This window comes from Ovis aries, chromosome 3 (assembly GCF_016772045.2).
Source record: "Ovis aries strain OAR_USU_Benz2616 breed Rambouillet chromosome 3, ARS-UI_Ramb_v3.0, whole genome shotgun sequence".
In the NCBI taxonomy this organism is placed as follows: domain Eukaryota; kingdom Metazoa; phylum Chordata; class Mammalia; order Artiodactyla; family Bovidae; genus Ovis; species Ovis aries.
In genome coordinates, this window is record NC_056056.1 from 8,543,577 (window position 1) to 8,567,452 (window position 23,876).

Genomic DNA, 23,876 nt, shown 5'->3' on the forward strand with positions numbered 1-23,876 from the left:
AAAACTGAAGTTTTTTTGATGACAAAGAAAATAATTACTCATAAAAATACAAAAGAAAAAGAAATTTCATACACAGCACCCACACTCAGGGCAATCCATATTTTTTCAGTGCATAAACTTTCTCTTTAAGGGAGAATGAACACTAGTGCCACACTGACAGGATGGAAGGCGAGGACTCTGTTGCAGATATCATCAGCATGAACCAGCCCATGTGTTGCCCAGGAGTAAACTCTACCTCAATCTAGAAGAGAAGGACAAGAACATGCCATCCTGGTTGAAAAGCATCATACCTGCAGTTCTTCAGCAAACCTTTCCCATCTCCATCTGACCCACAGTGGGGAGAGGAAGCTAAAATAAGGTTATTTCTCTTCTCCTTCTTCAAAGATATAAACCCAGGCCACAGGAGCTAGAAAAATGTGGGCCCCAAAGCATTTTGCTGTAGCACGAGGACCAATCAGGTTTCATTTCATGAGGCAGCTTCCCCAAGGCTAGTTTAAAATTCTCATGTCCACAAGTCCATTACTGACGGGAAGGGTGAGAGAGAAAGGCAGGCAGAAAGAGCTCCCACCTGCTGGCCTCCCACCCTGGGTGTGAAGATGGATGCTCTAGTTAAAATGTGATCTCAGGTTTATGAGGTAAGGGTGAGACTTTAAAAGCTTCCTGGTGCCAAGCTGTTCCAAGGCCCAATGAACTTGAGGCTCCAGACGGCAGAAAAACTTGGGGGCAAGAATAGTTAGCATAAGCCCTTCGACAACACATGCAGAAGTCGAGTGTGCCCTCCTGGTCACTCCAATGCCTAGTCCCAGACGATCAGAGGGTCCTTCAAACTCTGACTTCCTGGATGGATGACAGCATGATTCTGACTTGTATCATCCACTTCCAGGACTGAGGTCATAATCAGTTAGATTGACTTAAATATTTGTTTCAGGTACACAACAGTTTCCAGCATTGCTCTCAATGTTAAATGAACAAACAAGCTGACTTGGTTTGTCTTGTGTAGCTACAGACAGACAGGAATAGGCCAGATGAGGGCTTTTCAGACTATTGCATGGGCTCCATGAGAGGCTTTAGGACCACTGGAGGGGCAAGAAGGGTCCCCTCTTGTCTCCCATAGCAAGCAGAATAATTCCACCTTCTGCTTTAATCAATGGGTTCCAGGTAAGATCCTGTTTGAATTAAAGGGTTCCACCAGGTGCTAGAATGCCCCACCAGGTGATCCTAAAGATAAGCTTCCTGACCCAGAGATTTCCTAACCAGGATCATATACATGGGAGGTACAGCAGATTACCTTTTGCGAGTTCAGAAGCTTTTTGTATTCTCTGGACGCAGCAAAGGTCCTCATTTCTCCCCTGCATGCCTCTCCCCAATGCCACCCCATTCGTATTCTTCCCCATGAACTCACCTTCAAGGTCACTTATTGTGCTCTTCCACTTACCTTCCATTCTCCCTTCTTTTTCACCTTCTTTATCACATCATGCATGATCTCTAAAAAGGAGAAAAAAAGGAAGGAAGGAAGACAGGAGGGAGGGAAGACAGGAGGGAGGGAGGGAAGGAAGGAGGAGAAAAGATTTAATGTAATTTCAAGGACTTCCAACCCCTGCCTATGAGACGAGGTCATCTTCCCTCCATAGACCTTGTTATCCTGGGTCATGCAAGTCAACCAATCTGTCTACTGGGCCCTAATCAATCCACCATAAGGACAGTTCTCTTCCTGCGTCCTCGATTCACTGGTTCTCAGACTTTCTGGTCTCAGGACCCCTTTACATTCTTAAAAATCAAGGACCCCAAAGAGTGTTTGTGTATGTATATGCATAAATAGCTATTGTCATTTGCTATATCAGAAGTTAAACTGAGAAATTTTTAAAATATGTATTAATTCAGTTACAATAACAAACCCATTCTATGGTAACACAGTTGCATGCCATTAAAATGCTATATGTATTTTCCACAATAAAACAATTTTACTGAGGATACTGGCATTGTAGTACATTTTTGCAACACTCCTCAATGTCTGTTTTCATAGAAGACAGCTGGGTTCTCCTAGCTGCTTCTGCAATTTATGAATTATAGAGCATTTGGAAAACACTGTGTGTTTGCAAGAGAATAAGAGCAAAGAGGCAGATAACATTTTAGCATTATTACGAAGGTAGTTTTGACCTCAAATTCCCAAAGGGCCTAGTGTTTCAGAATCACTGCTTTAAGATGAGTGAGTAAAATTCTGTGACAATGCCCAGGCCACATAAACTACCCCCCTAAGCTCCAAAAACAGATGTGAAGAGCAGTTGTGATATCCTTCCAGTTCTAAGCACATCTGTGGGATGCTCTCAAACCCCCAAACAACATTTTTGTAAGCCACAGTTTCTGTAATGCCATACCACACCCAAGTCTACCTGGCCACGGAAAGTCACAGGAAACAGCGCTTTGCTACTCTTCAAACCCAGATCACTCACAGGCCTAGAAGGAGTCAGAGGCTAAGAACTGTCTTTAGCAAGTGTGCTTCAAACATTTAGCTTATTCTCCAAAGCACAATAGTCCCCTAACTCTGCTTCTATCTCCAGTAATCTGATATGTCATAAAAGTATTCCAAAAATTTTAAGAGCTTTTTACCTGATTATAAAAACTCACACAATTATTGCAGTAAACTTGGAAAACACAGAAAAGTATAAAGAGGAACACCATGTGTTCCTTGCATGCTATAAAAAAATCAAAGAGATAAATCATTTGTAATCTTGCCAACCTGAGATGCATAATTGACAGTTTCCTACTCTCTTTTCCCATGAACTTTTACACAGCTGATAACATGCTGTATATATAATCTCATATCATGCTTTTTTTCTCATTACAAAAACTCATTTCTCCATGTTAATAAAAATGCTTCCTAGGATCTTAAATGCCTACATCAGTTCAGTTCAGTCGCTCAGTCATGTCGAACTCTTTGCGACCTCATGAATAGCAGCATGCCAGGCCTCCCTGTCCATCACCAACTCCCGGAGTTCACTCAGACTCACGTCCATCGAGTCCATGATGCCATCCAGCCATCTCATCCTCGGTCGTCCCCTTCTCCTCCTGCCCCCAATCCCTCCCAGCATCAGAGTCTTTTCCAGTGATTCAACTCTTCTCATGAGGTGGCCAAAGTACTGGAGCTTCAGCCTTAGCATCATTCCTTCGAAAGAAATCCCAGGGTTGATCTTCAGAATGGACTGGTTGGATCTCCTTGCAGTCCAAGGGACTCTCAAGAGTCTTCTCCAACACCACAGCTCAAAAGCATCAATTCTTCGGCACTCAGCCTTCTTCACAGTCCAACTCTCACACCCATACATGACCACAGGAAAAACCATAGCCTTGACTAGACGGATCTTAGTCAGCAAAGTAATGTCTCTGCTTTTCAATATGCTATCTAGGTTGGTCATAACTTTTCTTCCAAGGAGTAAGCGTCTTTTAATTTCATGGCTGCAATCACCATCTGCAGTGATTTTGGAGCCCCCCAAAATAAAGTCTGATGCTGTTTCCACACCTATTTCCCATGAAGTGATGCCTGCATAGTACTCCCTAATCTAGTTAGCAGTTTCTCAACAGTCATTCAGATTATTTCCCATGGCTTGGTGTGGTGAAAAACTGGGAACAAATATATCCAATAAGCCAGTGGTTAAGTTAATTAGGTTACATTTGTGCAATGGATACTATGTACCTACTAGAAATAATGATCTGGAAAATACACTCCTTTACTCAGCATCACTGTTTACTGGTCACTGGACCCAGCACCAGGGATGAACAGCAGCAGACATGTCTCTTCAGAGCTCACATGCCAGTGACAGAAGCAGACAGGACAGAAGGGCGATCGCAGCTTCTCCTCACCAGTGCTGAGGCAGACAGGTAAGGGCAGCAGTAGAAAAGAAAAACCCTAGTGTGGGGAGCAACCTCTAAGAGGGGGTCTGGAGAAGGCGATGGCACCCCACTCCAGTACTCTTGCCTGGAAAATCCCATGGATGGAGGAGCCTGGTGGGCTGCAGTCCATGGGGTCGCAAAGAGTTGGACACGACTGAGCGACTTCACTTCCACTTTTCACTTTCATGCATTGGAGAAGGAAACGGCAACCCACTCCAGTGTTCTTGCCTGGAGAATCCCAGGGATGGGGGAGTCTGGTGGGCTGCTGTCTATGGGGTTGCACAGAGTCAGACACGACTGAAGTGACTTAGCAGCAGCAGCAGCAGCAGCAGCAGCAAATGTATGGATACCAAGGGGGAAAGTTGGGGATGGGATGAATTGGGAGATTGGAATCCACATATATATACTATTGACACTATGTATAAAAAAGATAACCATTGAGAACCTAAAAAAAAAGAGAGAGAGATACGGGAGGGATCAGGATTAAAAAAAAAAAAAAAACAGGAAAAAAAATGGCGGGGGGCCAGGGGGGTGTGTGCGGCACTTCCTTGGCTGTCTAGTGGGAGGGTTCCATGCTCCCACTGCGGGGTGCAGGTTTGATCCTGGTTGGGGAATGAAGATCCTGCATGACAAGGCAGAAAAAAAATGGGACAGTGGGATCCTGCTCGGCCTCTCTGAGGAAGACCCCAGCCCCTCAGAAGCTGGGAAGGAAGCAGGGGGAGGCACAAAGGCTGGAGGTGGAAAAAGGGAAAAGAAGTTGACAGCTTCTTGGAACTAAAGCTGGAGGCCAGATCAGGCGGACCTTGACGGGAGTCTGATCTTATCTGAAGGGCACTGGAAAGCCAGGAAGGGCAGGGACGTCATCTGCTGTATTGCAGAGATGAGACTGAAGCGGGGGCGCGGCGAGAACTGAAGCAAGAGTACAGTCAGGACGCCTTCCCGAGGGCCCATCCATGGCTGGTGGCAGTGGAGATAAGGATTGATGCAGACCATTTTTAAAGCCTTTATTGAATCCGTTACAACATTGCTTCCGTTTTATGTCTTTGGTTTTTTGGCTGCGAGGCATGTAGGATCTTAGCTCCCAGACCAGGGATCGAACCCGCAACCCCTGCAATGGGAGGTGAAGTCTTAACCACTGGGCCACCAGGCAACTCCCAAGAAGTGGGTGAATTTCCTTTTATTTGGAGGTAAAGCCAATAGGGCTAGCTGCTGAATTGTGTGTATGGGAAAATAAAGAAAAGAAACACAAAACTCCTACCTTTTTCATTTAAATAAAGAAATTGATGTAGACACAAAATATTTAGAGGGAGAAGAGAACTGATCTGTTGGAGAATACCCAGAGTCTTTTTTTGACTAAAGATTGAGATGACTAAGATGTCTGAGGCGGAGATACAGGATAGGGGAAGCTTGAAAGATTGACCTTTAGCCACAGTTTAAAATCTGGGTGTTACTATCAAATAAAGGTAGGAGGTAAGTTTGGAGAAAGTCCCAAACTCTTGGCCTTCCCTGGGAGCTCAGTGGTAAAGAATCTACCTGCCAATGCAGGAGATTTGGGTTCGATCCCTCGGTCAGGAGAAGGAAATGGCAACCCATTCCCATACTCTTGTCAGGGGTTGCAAAGTCGGACATAACTTTGCAACTAAACACCACCAACAATAAATATGCTGAGCTTTTGATAAATTCTACTGAATTTTTTCCCAAAAGCACAATTTATGCCCTCATCAGTGCTCTGACTGGCTCTCCAAAATAATGTACTATTAATAGCTGATAAAACATATCTTGAGTTTTGTTTGCAAATGTGACAGTGGAAGAGGGTATTATTACACTATCTTTTTTGTATTGCTGAGGGTTTTTTTTTTCCTGCTACACAAAATTAATTTAAATTCAAGTCACCTTTTGATAGGTGAAGGCAGAGATATAATCAGAAAATCAGAACAAGGATCACAAGTCCTAAAGACTGAGAATACACTCTGGGTTCAAGCCTTCTTGCCTGGTGATTCCTGTTCTGAAATTCTCAGGGCCTGTATTTGTTGTATTGTTGTCAGCCAGTTCTAATCCTGCCCTACATTTTTCTAATCCAATACCGAAAAGGAAACAAGGATTAGAGCCAATTTTAGCATTAAGAATCAAGTAGGTTGGGCTACTTCCTCACAAATAATCCCTGGCAATCACATTTCAACTCCCTTAGAAGTCCTCTTTGTGTGGAGAGAAACAATAAAGCCTTCCAAGGCTGGTCCAGCCAGAGGGTCTTATTTCTGCATTCCAAACCACGTGATTTCCAGGTAAACCATCCGCTCCACCACCACCTGGCCTGAGTATTTGGCACAGAAGACACCAGGGCAGTATTCTTGCCTGGGAAATCCCATGGACAGAGGAGCTGGACAGGCTATAGTTCATGTGGCAGCAAAGAGTCAGACATGACTTAGTGATTAAATAACAACGCTAGGGCAGCTTTAACTTCTGCAAAATTATGAGAACCATGGCCTTGGTTACTCCTTGGAAGAAAAGTTATGACCAACCTAGACAGCATATTAAAAAGCAGAGACATTACTTGCCAACAAAAGTCCATCTAGTCAAAGCTATGGTTTTTCCAGCAGTCATGTATGGACGTGAGAGTTGGACTATAAAGAAAGCTGAGTGCCAAAGAATTGATACTTTTGAAGTGTGGTGTTGGAGAAGACTCTTGAGAGTCCCTTGGACTGCAAGGAGATCCAACCAGTCCATCCTAAAGGAGATCAGTCCTGAATACTCATTGGAAGGACTGATGCTAAACCTGAAGCTCCAATACTTTGGCCACCTGATTTGAAGAGTTGACTCATTTGAAAAGACCCTGATGCTGGGAAAGACTGAAGGCAGGAGGAGAAGGGGATGACAGAGGATGAGATGGTTGGATGGCATCACCAACTCAATGGACATGAGTCTGGAGTGAACTCCAGGTGTTGGTGATGGACAGGGAGGCCTGGCATGCTGTGTCCCTCACAGCCAAAGGGAAAGAATGTAGATTCCTTTTCAACCATATCCTGCAGGTGCCAGGTGACTCCCAAACTCAACAAATTCCTCCCCAGTCCTGAGAAAAAGAGCAGGTGGTCTAGATTACCTGGGACCTGTTCAGACTCACCCAGTATACCAACTGGAGCCCCAAAGTGCAGGCTCTAGGGATAGCTGCACACCCCTCCCAAGCCCCCACACCCTGGAGAGCCCTGTCCTTACCACCCCAGGCACCCACAACTGCCCTTGGCAGTGACACGTCAGGGCACCTAAGCCCATGGCACACCAAGACGTCGGAAATAGCATGACTCATACTAGACGGGCTGGAAGCTTGGGAGAAGTGGGGGTGTCACCAAAACCCTCAGAACTATGGGGGATTCAAACAGTCTATGCTCTGTGCCCACAGAGGTCCACGCTGCCCTGCACTCAGCCACTGGAAGTTTGGTGCCTGACCGGAAGGAGGAGCGCCTCCCCTCTGTGGAGGGATTTAAAGAAATGTAAACTCAGGCCACAAGTGCCCTCCACTTTGACCAACACAGAGACAGGGAATTTCGTTAGTTATTTCAGCTCAGTAGTGGCGGTTCTTCTGAAACTCACCCTCTTAAATAAACCTTAGTTGTGTGACCGTATAAGGCTAGTTCTACTTGGACTTCATTGACTATGCTAAAGGCTTTGTGTGGATCACAACAAACTGTGGAAAAGTTTTAAAGAGATGGGAATATCAGACCACCTTATCTGCCTCCTGCGAAACCTGTATGCAGGTTAAGAAGCAACGGTTAGAATCGGACATGGAACAAGGACTGGTTCCAAATTGGGAAAGGAGTACCTCAAGGCTGTATATTGTCACCTTGCTCATTTAACTTATATGCAAAGTACATCATACCAAATACCAGGCTGGATGAAGCACAAGCTGGAATCAAGATTGCAGGGAGAAATATCAATAATCTCAGATATGCAGATGCTGCTGCTGCTGCTAAGTTGCTTCAGTCGTGTCCGGCTCTGTGCAACCCCACAGACGGCAGCCCACCAGGCTCCCCCGTCCCTGGGATTCTCCAGGCAAGAACACTGGAGTGGGTTGCCATTTCCTTCTCCAATGCATTACAGTGAAAAGTGAAAGGGAAGTCGGTCAGTTGTGTCCGACTCTTTGCGACCCCATGGACTGCAGCCCACCAGTCTCCTCTGCCTTTGGGATTTTCCAGGCAAGAGTACTGGAGTGGGGTGCCATTGCCTTCTCCATCAGATATGCAGATGACACCACCCTTATGGCAGAAAGTCTTGATGAAAGTGAAAGAGGAGAGTGAAAAAGTTGGCCTAAAACTCAACATTCAAAAAACTAAGATCATGGCTTCAAGTCCCATCACATCATGGCAAATAGATGGGGAAACAATGGAAACAGTGACAGACTTTATTTTCTTGGGCTCCAAAATCACTGCAGATGGTGACTGCAGCCATAAAATTAAAACACGCTTACTCCTTGGAAGAAAAGCTATGGCAAACCGAGACATATTAAAAAGCAGTGACATCACTTTGCCAACAAAGGTCCATATAGTCAAAGCTATAGTTTTTCAGTAGTCATGTATGGATGTGAGAGTTGGACCATAAAGAAGTCTGAGCACCGAAGAACTGATGCCTTTGAATTGTAGTATTGGGGAAGACTTGAGAATCCTTTGGACTGCAAGGAGATCCAACCAGTCCATCCTAAAGGAAATCAATACTGAATACTCATTGGAAGGACTGATGCTGAAGCTGAAGCTCCAATACTTTGGCCACCTGATTCGAAGAGCCAGTCCATTAGAAAAGACCCTGATGCTGGGAAAGATGGAAGGCAGGAGGAGAAGGGGACGACAGAGGATGAGATGGTTGGATGGCATCACTGATGCAATGGACATGAGTTTGAGCAAGCTCCAGGAGATGGTGAAGGACAGGGAAGCCTGTTGTTCTGCAGTCCACGGGGTCACAAAGAGTCAGACACGACTGACTGACTGAACAACAAGGCTAGTTACTCAGGCAGACGTCACTCCCACCCTCATGACCAAGAGAAAAAATGCCTAAAGCAGCCATGTGCTGTGCTGTGCTTAGTCACTCAGCCGTGTCCGACTCTCTGTGACCCCATGGACTGCAGCCTGCCAGGCTCCTCTATAAGGATCCTCCAGGCAAGAATACTGGAGTGGGTTGCCATGCTCTCCTCCAGGGGATCTCTCCAACCCAGGTCTCCCTCATTGTGGGCGGATTCTTTACCAGCTGAGCCACCAGGGAAGCCCAAGAATACTGGAGTGGGTAGCTTTATCCTTCTCCAGTGGATCTTCCTGACCCAGGAATCAAACTGGGGTCCCCTGCATTCCAGGTGGATTCTTTACCAGCTGAGCTATCAGGCAAGCCCAAAGAAGCCATACTCCAGTGAAAATTAATTTTAAAAAAAGAAAGAGAAAATGCCAAGGGAAGCACTAAAATTAGACAGACCAGGGAAACTCCAGGTTCAGCCATTTGTTAGCTGTGGACATTGAGCAAGTGTAAAATTTTTTAGGTTTCAGCCTTCTCATCTACAAAATTATAATACTCTAATGACCTGTTGTGAGGGTTAACGAGATAATATGCCTGGGAAGGTATCTGGCAGGTCTGAGGCACAGAACAAAAGGCATCACTGTGATGTCACCATAAAAAATATGTGATTCATACAGACAATGAAATAAAAAAATTGTAACACTTCACTTCCACCAATTGAGATTTTTAATATAATATAAAAATCCTATAAAAATATATATTTAAAATACAGTTTAAAATAATCACCAAAATATTTAGGTACCAAACTCTACAAGTATTTCAGCAGAAACTTCTAAACTTCCCTGACCCACAATAAACATGTGAATATGCTGTGGAATAATGGCACCAATGTATAAGATCAAATTGCCAACATCCGTTGGATCATGGAAAAAGCAAGAGAGTTCCAGAAAAACATCTATTTCTGCTTTCTTGACTATACCAAAGCCTTTGACTGTGTGGATCACAATAAACTGTGGACAATTCTTCAAGAGATGGGAATACCAGACCACCTAACCTGCCTCTTGAGAAATCTGTATGCAGGTCAGGAAGCAACAGTTAGAACTGGACATGGAACAACAGACTGGTTCCAAATAGGAAAAGAAGTACGTCAAGGCTATATATTGTCACCCTGCTTATTTAACTTCTATGCAGAGTACATCATGAGAAACGCTGGGCTGGAAGAAACACAAGCTGGAATCAAGATTGCTGGGAGAAATATCAATAACCTCAGATATGCAGATGACACCACCTTTATGGCAGAAAGTGAAGAGGAACTAAAAAGCCTCTTGATGAAAGTGGAAGAGGAGAGTGAAAAAGTTGGCTTAAAGCTCAACATTCAGAAAACGAAGATCATGGCATCCGGTCCCATCACTTCATGGGAAATAGATGGGGAAACAGTGGAAACAGCATCAGACTTTATGTTTTGGGGCTCCAAAATCACTGCAGATGGTGACTACAGCCATGAAATTAAAAGACGTTTACTCCTTGGAAGAAAAGTTATGACCAACCTAGATAGTATATTCAAAAGCAGAGACATTACTTTGCCGACTAAGGTCCATCTAGTCAAGGCTATGGTTTTTCCTGTGGTCATATATGGATGTGAGAGTTGGACTGTGAAGAAGGCTGAGCGCCGAAGAATTGATGCTTTTGAACTGTGGTGTTGGAGAAGACTCTTGAGAGTCCCATGGGCTGCAAGGAGATCCAACCAGTCCATTCTGAAGGAGATCAGCCCTGGGTGTTCTTTGGAAGGAATGATGCAAAAGCTGACGCTCCAGTACTTTGGCCACCTCATGAGAAGAGTTGACTCATTGGAAAAGACTCTGATGATGGGAGGGATTGGGGGCAGGAGGAGAAGGGGACGACAGAGGATGAGATGGCTGGATGGCATCACGGACTTGATGGACATGAGTCTGAGTGAACTCTGGGAGATGGTGATGGACAGGGAGGCCTGGCATGCTGCGATTCATGGGGTCGCAAAGAGTCGGACATGACTGAGAAACTGAACTGCACTGAACTCAAATATTAATATAGAATTGAACAGAAGAAGCCTTATACCACTTCTAAAGAAAGAGACAGGGACCTCTGCTTATCCAGGAAGAGATGCATTAATGCTGAAGCACAAGGCAGAGGCCCCAGACAGTAAGATATTTCATGTCACAACAGGGACACTGGGCTGTATTTCGAAGTTGCCATTACTTAACACTGTTCTAAGAATTGCCTTAGACAAGAAAACAAAACAAGGTAAGAAGGACACAGAGTTATCTGCCTACAGAAATCATGGGAATCAACTAAAAAACTAGTAGAAACATTAAAACCTTTAGCAAGGTTGTTGTTGTTTAGTTGCTAAGTCATGTCCGACTTTTTGCAACCCTATGAACTGTAGTCCACCATGCTCCTCTGTCCATGGGATTTCCCAGGCAAGAATACTGGTTGCCATTTCCTTCTCCAGGGGATGTTCCTGACCCAGGGACTGAAACCAGGTGTCCTGCACTGGCAGGCGGATTCTTTACCGCAGAGCCACCAGAGAGGTCACAGATACAAAATAAACACATGAAAACCAAGAGGACTTTCACACGGCAACAACAGGCAGACGCTAGGAAGGCAGCCCCACTGCTTCCTAGCGCACACGGGCTGGGACTCCGCACACCGTCAGTTCTGCTCCACCTGCTGCCGGCAATTCTGCTCTGAAGCAACAGCAAGTCTGTCCCTCTTTCCCCGACGGCACTTCAGACATCTGAGGACGGCAACCAAGACTCTCCAACGGTCTTGCTCTGGGCTGAAGATCCTCCCAGCTAAACAAGTGTATCTTCCCAGGGAGACTAAGTTAAGCCTCCACAAAACAGAAAGAAATGGTTCAAATACTTGAAAACAAGCCTTCCTGGTACTCTCAAGCTCCTTCTCTTAGGAAGACACATGCACACAGAAACTGTTGGCAACTAACCACAAACCTCTTTCATTAAAAAAATATATATATATTTGCTTGGCTGTGCCAGGTCTTATTTGCAGCATGCAGGTTCTTTAGTTACAGCATGTGGGATCTAGTTTCTGGACCAAAGATTCAACCCAGGCCCCCTGGGTTCATGAAGTCTTACCCACTGGACCATCAGGGAACTCCCCAAATCTAATTTTTTTTGTCTTTATGATGTTTTAAATAACATAGAAGCAGCACATTCTTGATGAAAAATTAACAACAGAGAGATGAATAGCTACAAAGTGACATTCTCCTCCCCATCCCTACTCCTGACGGGAAACATTCATGGTTCAGGGAATGCTCTTTCAGATCCTTTGCCAGGCACATCCAGGCAAGCACGGGACTCTAACACATAAACCCATGACTCCTTGGCACAGGCCTAGAAGGTAAAACAACTTTCAACGATTCTACTTCTTTGGTGGGTAAGAACACTTCTACTGGAAAGAATTTTAGAGACCATCAAAGGACAGAGTCTAGGTCCTCATTTTGGGATTGAGATGCTCCTATGAAACACAGCCATAGGGAGTGGCCAAGGCCACCAACTGGTCCTAGCGCACACAGGAAGCAGGTCTCTGGATCCCCATCCAAATGCTCTTCCCACTCCACATACTGTCTCTCAGGGGCCAGCATGGACTGGACTCCGCACTGGAACCTGGCGTGCTTTTCTTTGTTATACTGCAGTGATCACCCTGACAAAGTAAAGCAAACCGATGCAGATGGGTTTTGGAGCCAGATGGTTAAGGTTCACATCCCTGCTGCTCCTCCACTTCCTAGACTTGGGACAAGTGACTGAATCTGTGTCAGTTTCCACATCTATAAAATGGGGATGACCACACATGCCTCACAGAGCTACTGTGAGGAGTCAATGATTTGATGTGTGTCAGGCACTTAGTTCAGTCTTAAAATGGTCCTCAGCACTGTCAGCTACCGCCAGCACCATCAGCATCTTTTAGAGGTATCTGATTCTCCTAATCAGGGAGAATCCAGTGATTTCTAATTGGTTTCTTATTGCTTCCCCGTGCAGTTTGTGACACGTCTTCCGTTCTCCAGTTTGCTTCTCTCCATTCAATGACGATGGCTTATTGAACATTTCCGATGTGCCAGACATCATTCCAGGCATTGGAAAAAACCATGATGAACAAGCTAAACAAGATTCCTTCCCGTAAGGTGCTTCCATCTGGTGTGGAGAGGAGAGACAGCCAATTCACACAGGAGACAGGATCGTTCTAGAGAGTGGTGAGTGCTCAGGGGAAATTCTATCTTCTTATAGTTTTATTTACTTATTTGGCTGTGCCGGGTCTTCGTCGCTTTGCTTGGCCTTGCTCTAGTTGTGGTGAGTGGGGGCGACTCTTCGTTGCGGTGTGTGGGCTACTCCTTGCGGGGGCTTCTCTTGCTGCGGAGAGGCCCTAGGCTCGCAGGCTTCAGGAGCTGCAGCTCGTGGGCTCAGCTCGTGGGCCTTGGTTGCTCTGCAGCGTGCGGAATCTTCCCAAACCAAGGATCGAACCCACCTTCCCCTGCATTGGCAGGCAGGTTCTTATCCACTTCACCAGGAGGGAAATCCACAGAGGACATGTTAAAGGTTAAAGAACTAGAGCGTGATGAGGGTTGGGGAGAGAAGGTCCTCTGAGGGGGTGACGAGGAGAGGAGGGATCATCACAAGTGAAGATGTCAGGGGGAGAGTTCTCCAGGCACAGGAACAGCAGGTGAGATGTCCTCAAGTCCGGGTCGAGGATGGGATGGACTAGGAACAGAGGGACTAGCAAGCTCGGTAGGGGAGACAGTAGCCCAAGGTGGTTGAGAAGGCAGCAAGTGCTCGCCAACGATTCCACAAGTCACTCACTGTATCTGGCTTCTTACTCTAGGCTTCACTTACTCCCTTTCAAACATGACGCCGCCCTCTCTCTCCCTGCACCCTTCCTCTGCCTGTCTCTGGTATCTGGCATAAAATAATGATTTAGCATATGCCTGCAGGATGAATGAACCCCTCCAAATGGCACAGCAGAGCAGTGCTTGCTGGGAGTGAAAGAGCAGCTCTGTTCAAGGCTGAGGAAGGTGAACGCCAGGGCCGCCACTCTCCTGACAGCTCCCCAACAGACGTTCTTTCCGGGGTAAAGAAAGTGTTTGAAAATGGCTTGTGATGATGGATGCACAATGGTGCAAATTTGCTAAAAGCCATTGAACTGTTCCTTTTAAGTGGGTGAATGGTATAGTATGTGAATTGTATCTCAAGAAAGCTATTTTTAAAAAAATCATCAGAGGGACTTCCCTGGTGGTCCAGTGGTTAAGAATCCACCTTCCGATGCAGGGAACGATGCAGGTTTGATCCCAGGCTGGAGAACTAAGATCCCACATGCTGCGAGGCAACTAAGCCTACTTGCCACAGCTACTGAGCCTGAGAGCTGAAAAGAAAGATCCCAAAAGTGCAACTAAGACCTAACACAGCCAAATAAATACATATTTCTTAAAAAGTCATCAGCGAATTTTAGAGGAAAACTTTAAACTCAAATAACAAACGCAGGTTTGCTTAATATGGAACTGTTCCATAGCGTCTTCACCTGAAGACAGGTACCCTGGCATGCTTCTGTAAGGCATGTTATCTAAAATTATAGCCTATTATAATTTGTATCTGAATTGTACTTTGCAGAAGCGAGAGAGACCAAAACAGAGACCTCAAATTGTCAGGCATGGGGCAAGAACTGGGTCCTGCTCCCTGTTAACTCAGGGCATGCGTGCTAAGTCGCTTCAGTCGTGTCCAGCTCTTTATGACCCTATGGACTGCAGCCTGCCAGGCTCCTCTGCCCATGGGATTCTTCAGGCAAGAATACTTGAGTGGATAGCCATGCCCTTCTCCAGGAGATCTTCCCAACCCAGGGATCGAACCCATGGCTCTTTTGTCTCGTGCACTGGCAGGCGGGTTCTTTACCACGGAGCCCCCTGGGAAGCCCCCCTATTAACTGCTGAATGACACCTGCTTGATCTGAGAATATTCCTGCTGAAGTCTGCTTTCTGGGTGGCAGGAAGGGGAGAGAAGGGAGGAGGCCCTAAGCATTAGAGGGGGTGGAGATGGGTGGACAAGGGTGTGGCTGCATTGCTCTGGTGAGCACTAGGCCAGATGTTACAAAAGACGCACATGTTCAAAACTTGGGCCGCTGCCAGTATCTGAGGGGAGCGTGTGATGATAAATGCCTGCTTTCCAAGAAACCAAATCCTAACCTCACACCAGTAAAGATGCTGGACAGTGTTAGAGGAATGACTGCTTTCTCTTTCATAGGAAATCCTCATTTTCTATCTCCCTCCCTACCCTCCTTTCATAAGGTTTAGAGTCAAACGGTCAAGGGGCTAGAAGGTCTCTAACACACAGCTTCATGGACCTTAGAATTTTGATTGGTAGAAAGAAAATCTCAAACTGGGGACAAAAGAGGCAGAGAATAGGAGTTTCCAGCCACACTGTAGATACCATGGTCACTTCCCCTTAGCTCCAACCAGAGCTAGTTTCTTCTTCCTAAGGTTGCCTGCACCATGGATAAAAGGAGCTGTGAAGTTACCAGATATACTCAGAAAAATCAAAGTGGGATTCCAAACAATTCATCTCATCTTCAAATCAATAGCTTAAGATAGTAAATACTATTTGTTTATATTAATATGTTGAAACAAAAAGAACAAAAACAGAAAGAAGAATGGTGAGAGGGCAATTAATCTTCCAGGACAGAAAGCACTACTGTTTTCTCGTGAAGTATTGTTTTCTGTTTTATTTTTAAAGTATTTTTATTCTGACTGTACCGGCTCTTGGTTGTGGCGCTGGGGATCTAGTTTCCTGACTAGGGATGGAACCTGGGCCCCCTGCATTGGGAGCTCGGAGTCTTAGCTGCTGGACCACCAGGGAAGTCTCATAAGTAGCACAGAATAAGGCTGTTTTAAAAGAAAAGACTCAAGAATGAGGGCCAATTTTCGTACAAGATGGTGATAAGCATGAAATTATTTGGGAAGGATTCTATATTTAAGAAAGAGAGAGAATGCACATTGCCCTCATGCGTTACCAACAGCAGCAGACCTCAAAGATTAATATTCCATTTCATCTGCCAGCCTGTATCTGTTCCTCTGTAAAACACCTTGTCCTCTATCTTTACAGACTGCAAGAATTCTTCCTTGAACTGCAGGGATAGAGAATAATAGATATTTACCGTGATCCTGGCAGGAACCCAAGATGCGGCTAGTATCTTAAATTGGTAGATATAGCATTTAATGGCTCCGAATCACATTTCTTGACTTAAATGGGAGTTACCCTAAGGACTCAAGGGTTAGGAAAAATATACTTTGGAAAAAAGGGGAGAAGAGTGTTTCATGTCATCCCAGAAACTCAGAGCAGACAACAGTCTAGTGGTTCTCAATGTGGAGTGATTTGCCCCCCAGGGGACACCCAGCAACATCTGGAGGTGCTTTTGATCGTCATGATTGGAGGGTGCTGGGGTACTAGCGGGGCTTCCCAGGTGGTGCTGTGGCAAAGAATTTGCTTGCCAATGCAGCAGGCATGGGTTCGATCCCTGGTTTGGGAAGATTCCCTAGAGAAGGAAATGGAAACCGCTCCAGTATTCTTGCCTGGAGAGTCCCATGGACAGAGGAGCCTGGCGGGCTACAGTCCATGAGGTCACACAGAGTCAGACACGACCAAATGGCTGAGCACGCACACCTATGGGCATTGAGTGGGGAGGGACCAGGAATGCTGCTAAACATCCCACACGCACACGCTCATACAGCCCAAGATATCAACAGTACCGAGGCTGAGAAGCCCTGATCTAGTCCATTTTATAAAGACACAGAACCAGAGAGCAATCAAGTGACTTCTCCATGGCAGCGGTGGTAGAAATCATCTCACTTCCAAAGTCTGAGATTCTGACCAGCTCTAGGATTTAGCGTGTCACAGATCTTCAGGTCTCAGATATTTAAAAATGTGTAATCTCACAGAGCATGACAAGGCCACAAGTGCAGTGCTGCCAGTGGATAGGTGTCCAACGGACAGAAGACAAAAACCTTGGGGGGAAGTTTCCGGAAGGCAGGAAGTGCTCCCCCCACCCACACCACCCCCCACACACAAAGGTCTAGTTTCAGGAGGGCTGCTACCTTCTCCCAAATTCAGGGAGCTGCTTACAATACGATGCCAGGAGAAGAAAACATCCTGCTGGACCCGGGCTCGGGGTCACGCACAGGAAGAGGGTGGAGCCCGGAAGAGAAGAAACACTGAAAATCCAGAGGAGATGGCTGGGTTTGTGCAAAATCTTCACCAAACAAGCAGACTGGGTGATCTTCTCCAGTCAGTCTTCCACACTCTATAGAAAACAGAATCTGCTTCTTACGTTTTCAACTGTTCATTAGTTCTGCAATCCCATTTAAAAAAAAATAGTTTTAAAAATTCATTTGCTTTTGGCTGTGTTGGGTCTTTGCTACTGCGTGTGGGCTTTTCTCTAGTTGCGGTCATCTGGGGTGACTCTCCAGTTGCGGTGCGCCGGCTTCTCTTGTTGCAGAGCCTGGGCTCTAGACGACAGACAATAGTTGCGGCGCTCAGGCCCAGCTGCTCCAAGGCATGCGGGATGTTCCCAGATCAGGGATCGAACCTGCGTCTCCTTCACTGGCAGGTGGATTCTTTACCACCAAGCCACCAAAGCACCTCCAATCCCACTATTTTTTGTTTTATGTTTCCTTGGCCTGCTTTCCATTTCACTCTGCTGTTTCACATTACCTCCCATTTGAACTCTCGGTTCGTTATTTTTATGTTTGAGGGTGATTTAAATTATTTTCCTTATACCTGTCTTCTTCCAGAATAAATTCTTTACCTGAGTGTTTATGCCACAATTATGTCATTTTTCCATATCAAATGTTTACAAAGTTCCTGTGTAGTTTTTTTTTTTCTTTTTTTGCTCAAATTGCCTAGATCAGAGGTAATTCTCTCTCGCTGTCTACTTGTACCAAAATGCATAGTTGGGCTATTTTTGCCCCCTCCTCATTTACCGAGGCATGATTTGAAGACTGCCTTCAGAATACAAGTTGTTTCCACACTGGGCCAATGCCCTTTGCCCAGTCTTCCACTAGGGGATCAGTAGGGGAGAGATGACTTGTGAAATTTGTCTCTCCAAACTGTAATTCAGCAAAATATTCTGAGCCAAAGACCACTCCATTGAGGGTGTATATTGGGGTCCAGGAGCGGATACCCAGTATCAGAAACAAAGACTTTACACTTCACTTGATTTCCTGCTTCACAGTGAACTAATGAGTTAATTCAGCATGAAATTCCTGGATTTGGAATGTCCCAAATTTTTAAAAATTCATTTTTAATTGGAGGTTAACTGCTTTACAATGTTTTGCTGGTTCCTGCTGTATAACAACGTGAATCAGCCATAAGTATACATATATCCCTCCCCCCTGAACATCCTTCCCATCCCCTCCCCCAGCCCACCCCTCAAGGTCCTCACAGAGCACTGGGATGAGTTCTCCGTGTTATAAAGCTACCTCCCACTAGCTGGTTAACACAGGGTTAACACAGGGTAGCAGTTTAGACGTGTCAGTGCTACTCTCTCAACTCATCCCACCCTCTCCTTCCCCCACTGGGGCACGTGGGCCAAATTCAGCCTGCTGCTTCTTAGCTTAGACCTTAAGCTAATAACGGCCTTTACAATTTTAAAGGGGTGGAGGGAAAAGCAGCAGCAGCAGAGATCATAGATGGGTCACAAAAACTGAAATATTTAAACACACAGCCCTTTGTGGAAAAAGCTTCCTGACCCTGGTCTTGCACAATGGATAAGAACAGACAAGTATCAAGGCAAATTTCTATGAAAGCCCAGAATACCAGGACACAGTGAAAGATTCAGAGGCGACAATACGGGACATGTACGAAAGATCAGGAAGTCAATGATTCAAAGGCACCTTAAAGGCAACAATGAAAACTAAGATGACAGTGGAGCCAAGTTTTCAAAAGTCTACAGGCAAACAATTTCCAACGCAGAATTCTATGCTCCTCTGAACCATCAGATAAAATAAGTATTTTCACATATCAGATTAAAATAGGTATTTTCAGACATGCAAGGTGATGAATTCTTTCAACTTTTTTACAAATGTTTACCTTGATTTGTTGCTGAGAGATATATTCTCCGGGTATAAAATTCTAGATTAATATTTTGTATTTTTCAGTCCTTCAAAAATACTCCTCTGCTGTCTTCTAGCTTACGTTGATTCTGACGAGAAATACGCTGCCATCTTTGTCGCGCTTCTGTACACAACATGTCTTTGCTCTCTGGCTAATCATTTCATTATTATCACTACTGCTTTTAAGCAATTTGGTGTGTGGTGTGCTGTGGTATAGATTTCTTCATATTGCTTATGCCTGACATTCAATGAACCTCTTACATCTGAAAGTTCATAGCTCTCATCAAATTTGGAAAATGTTCAGCTAACACTTCTTCAAAGATTAGCTCTGATCCTCCCATTCTTTTCATCTTTATATGTATTAGACTCCTTCACACCATCTCCCATCTTGCAGATACTCTCTTGCTTTAATTCCCTTGATCTTTTCTGTTTCCCTTTGAATATTTCCATTGAATGTTTCCATTGCTTTGACTTCAAGTACACTCACATTTTCTTCTGCAATGTCTAACCTGTAACCTTAACTTTTAACAAAAAGCATTTGTGTAGAGAGATAAGAACAAAGATGGAAAGAGGTTAACAGCTGTGAAATCTAGGTAGAAGGTAGATGGGTAATCATCATACTATTCTTTCAAATTTCCACTACGTTGGAAATTTTTCTTAATAAGGGATTGGGGTAGAGGAAAAATGAGGATTCCTCTCTATGAGAAACTGACCAGATCTTTAAGTCTCAGTGAAAGCTTGACGAAGTTTATTACTCTAACTAGATTCACGGGGTCGCAAAGAGTCAGACACGACTGAGCGACTGAACTGAACTGAGAGTTTCAAAGTTCCTTAAAAGGTAAGTAGGAAAAAGAGACAGAGACAACCCCATGATGCAATCAAAACATTTACATTCAATGTGATCCCCCCGGCAAGATTATGTGAGGTAAACCAAATTTGAAAACTCTCAGTGACCACCTGATTGCCTCATCTTAAAATCCTGAAGCACTTTTATCCAAAACATGGTGAGGTCTGTCGACTGAGTAATTTTAAGCGGTCTGTCTCACAGCAGTCTGTTGTTGAAAGCCCATAGTGTGAAGCTCACACGGAGCAGAGGGAGTCTCTTGTTCAGCACTGTTTCATTTTCTGCAAATCCCTAGCAGCTAGTACCAGCAATACCCATGTGTCCAGGGACCAGGGAAAGGCCTCTCTCCTTTGCCTCCTGGCTACACCAATGCTCAGGAAGATGGGTAAAAAAAATCCATGACAGAAGAGGGTCAATAAGCTTTCTTCACCCTGTCACTCCCAGAGTAGGCACTCTGAAGACCATCTAAGCTTAAAGGGTCTCCCTTCCGCCATCAGCTGACAAACAGAAGTGGCTTTGTTCCTACTGCCATTAAGGAAGTTCATGAGGATCATCTGAGACTAGAATAGAACCAGCTGGAAAGTCCTGAGCTCCCTCTAAGCACGGTATAAGCAACCTTCCTGCCCTCACTATTGTAACACTCCTAGTAGCTTATCCCTGTCATTGTGAATCTATGCTGGCACAGAACATGAAAATAATACTGTCTTTCCTCAACAGCCACAGATAAGGAAGACCTGCCAATGTCATTCATCAAGCAGACTAGGACAACTCGACTTCCTGTTCTAGATGAGTCTGGACCAGATGCTCCTACGATTTCTTCCCAGAGCCAACACTCCATGATTTGATGGCATCTTGACACAGCATAGCACACAAATCCTCAGAGCCTTGCATTACAACTGGCTACAATCATTTCCTCTTTCCTCCACAAAACAATCCTGAATAATAAGGTTCAGACAGCCAGGGAATGACTTTAAGACACAGGGGAAACACCACAGTGAGAAGAAGTTCTGAAAAGTTTCCAGCTGCCAAGCCCCTCAGCCTGGAGAGTGGAGACTCATCACTGAATGAAGCCTCAGGCTTGCTCTGGGATGATCTGAGTGTGGGCCCGGGAAGCCACCAAATCGGAGACACGGTTTGGCTAGCCTCCCTTCCCACCTGACTCTCATGCCCCGCTGGCTACTCTTCTTGTGCCTGGGTGTAAATGTCGGAATCCCCTGGGATGCGGAGTGGGGGAACCCAGGCCCCCTTGTCACCCGGCACCCTTTCCTCTGTGATCTGACCCACCCCTATAGCTTTCAACAGCTGAGGACGCCCCAGCCCCAGTGTCTGGCCCAGACCTCCTACACCCCTGCCCTTAATGACAGTCCATAGGGTCCAGAAACACAACACCTACAAAAGGGAACCTTTCCCAGCAAACCCGTTTCTTCTCCTTCATTCATCTCAGTGAACCGCACGGTCTACCATGGGCTGCAGAAGCCAGAAAATTGGGAATCTTCCCCAACGCCATCTCCTCACCCTCTGCATCCGATCGATCACCATAACCTGACGTTTCTACCTCCGAAGACACCTTCAGGTCCCTTTACTTCTCTCCACCTGCCACTACTGCTCCAGCCCTGGCAGCGATCCCCACTCCCACCATCACCACCATAGCTCCTAACCCAGCCCTCTGTCCAGTCTCCACACAGCGACTCGAGGTTTCTCCCCAGCCGAAAGCCTTCAGCGGCTTCCCAGTGCTCCTGGAATAGGGATATAGGTCCTTTGTAAGGACAGAAAGTCCTGAGCACCTCTCCAACTCCTGTCTGCATACTCCCTCAGCTCCAGCCAGGCTGAACCTTTCTCATATTCTTGCCAAACCTGGACACTTCTCTATGCGACTTTACTCTCTCCCAGACCCCATCAATATCACCCTCCTCCTGGCCAGCTCCCCTCACCTCCTCCAGGTCTCCCTCGGCCTCCCTCCCTCCCCTGGCCTCTCTGGGGGTTCCGTCATGTGCTGTACATCATCACACCACAGTACCCCCTCTTAAGGCATTTACCCGATGTATTGCCACAGCCTGTGTGAATCTCACTAGGACCAGGTCTCCTCATATACCATCACCTCTGCTGCCCTCAACACAGCTTCTGGCACATAGGAGAGAGTGCAGAAATATTGGTTAAATGAACAAAAACATTTGGTCCCAGAGGCCTCAGAAACATGATGAAATGGAAACAAGCCATGCCATATGGTCCTGGGTTTCTGTGACATCTCAGCAGTCCTCCGAACAGCAGTCCTCCGAACAAGGACTGACTGCTGGAGACTCTGATTCAAACCAATTTTTTTTCTAAAGACTTTTTTTTTTTTTGATATTTGGTTGCGCTGGGTCTTCATTGCTACACGGACTTCTCATTGCTGAGGCTTCTCTTGTGGAGCACAGGCTCTAGGGCCAGCAGACTGCAGCAGCTGCAGCAGAACGCCTCGGTGTTTGTGGCTCATGTGCTCCAGAGCACAGGCTCAGCAGCTGTGGTGTTACAGGCTTAGCTGCTCTGCAGCCTGTAGGATATTCTCAGATCAGGGATCGAACCTGTGTCCCCAACATTGGCAGGTGGATTCTTACCCACTGTACCACCAGAGAAGTCCTCCAATGATTTTTTAAAATTTTGTTTGTTTTCCTATCTCTATAAACTTTTTTGTTCCTAAGAAGAAAATAAGCTTTCCTAGTATGGTAATTACTTAGTATCTCATTTACTTCCTACCAGTTCAGCTCTTAGGCCAAATCATTAGCAGACATTTAAAGTGAAATGTCAGTGGCCTGTGAGAAACAGAAGGAAAGGAATTCTGGAGATCTGCTCTGTGACAGCATGTAATTTGAGCCATTAGTAGTTCTTACTCTGCCCCAGAGACATATATTAAGATCAGATCAGTGTATCTCAGAAGCAATTGTTTTAACCAACACAAACTTTCCCAAAGAGCACTGAGTGGGCAACGACTGGCTGTTACCTGGCAATTATCAGACCCTGTGCCTATCAAAACTATAAGAGATGCGCCTCCTTGACTCTGCTAAGGTTTTATTCATAACCTTGAGCAGACAAGCTTATCTCAGTAATTATAACTGTAAAATAATAACAACCCCCTACAGAGACTCATTGTTTTCTGAGCAATTGTTTGTATTATTATTTAATGCAGGCTTAAAAGAATTCTGTGATGCTGGGATTAGAATTTCCAATTGAAAAAGAGGTTAAATAACATGTCCAGGTTACCCAGTCACTAGGGGTTGGAACTGGGGCTGTCAGCTAGATGTTCTGTCTGACTAGAACTCTTTCCACTCCACGACAGCACTTCTCACTGATTAAAAAAAAATTTTTTTAATTAAAAAAAAAAAGCCTGGTGACAATAAGCAAGTAAAACTCATACTTGCTGAAATTCAAATGAAGTCTTGATGACTTCCTTGGTGGTCCAGTGGTTAAGAATCTGCCTTCCAATGCAGGGAATGTGGGTTTGATCCCTGGTTGGGGAACTAAGATCCCATATGCCAAGGGGCAACTAAGCCACAAGCTACAACTACAGACACCCACATGTGGCAAGGACAGCCTGTGCGCTGCAAGGAAGACCCAGCACAGCCAAAAAAAAAAAGATTAAAAAAAAAAAAGAAGGCTTGGCTATCTCACCCTAACTTTAGTTCCAGCAACAGCCCTGCTCAGAAGCAACTGACTGGAGCAATCAAATCAGAGGATGGCCCTGGGGGTTGTATGAGCACTTCTCATAGAGGCGAGCCACAGGACTAAGGTTCACGATTTATGGCTGTTGAGTTGCCAGTGATAACTGTAAGATTTGTCCTGACTACTCCACTAAAGAAAAGATTCTTCATTAGCAGCCAAATACCTGTTTGTCTAAGAGGTGCTGTGTGCCAAGAACGCCAGAGGGAAAATCTTTTAGTGCACATTCAAAAAGCCCTTTTTGGCTTTTGTGGCAGATATGCTCTCTTACATCTGATGGGTAACACATGGATGATCCCTGAGTCCCAAACCACTTCTTAT

At 45.4% G+C, this 23,876-nt stretch overlaps 1 protein-coding gene across 2 annotated transcripts in view; it reads right to left on the reverse strand.

Annotated features, from left to right (window-relative positions):
* STXBP1 (syntaxin binding protein 1) overlaps window positions 1–23,876 on the reverse strand; it is a 69,740-nt gene that overhangs the window by 34,410 nt on the left and 11,454 nt on the right. For both annotated transcript variants that reach the window (XM_012162474.4, XM_012162469.5), the window contains exon 2: window positions 1,436–1,485. In XM_012162474.4, the coding sequence (XP_012017864.2) occupies window positions 1,436–1,485 (50 nt within the window). The remainder of the gene's footprint in view (window positions 1–1,435; window positions 1,486–23,876) is intronic.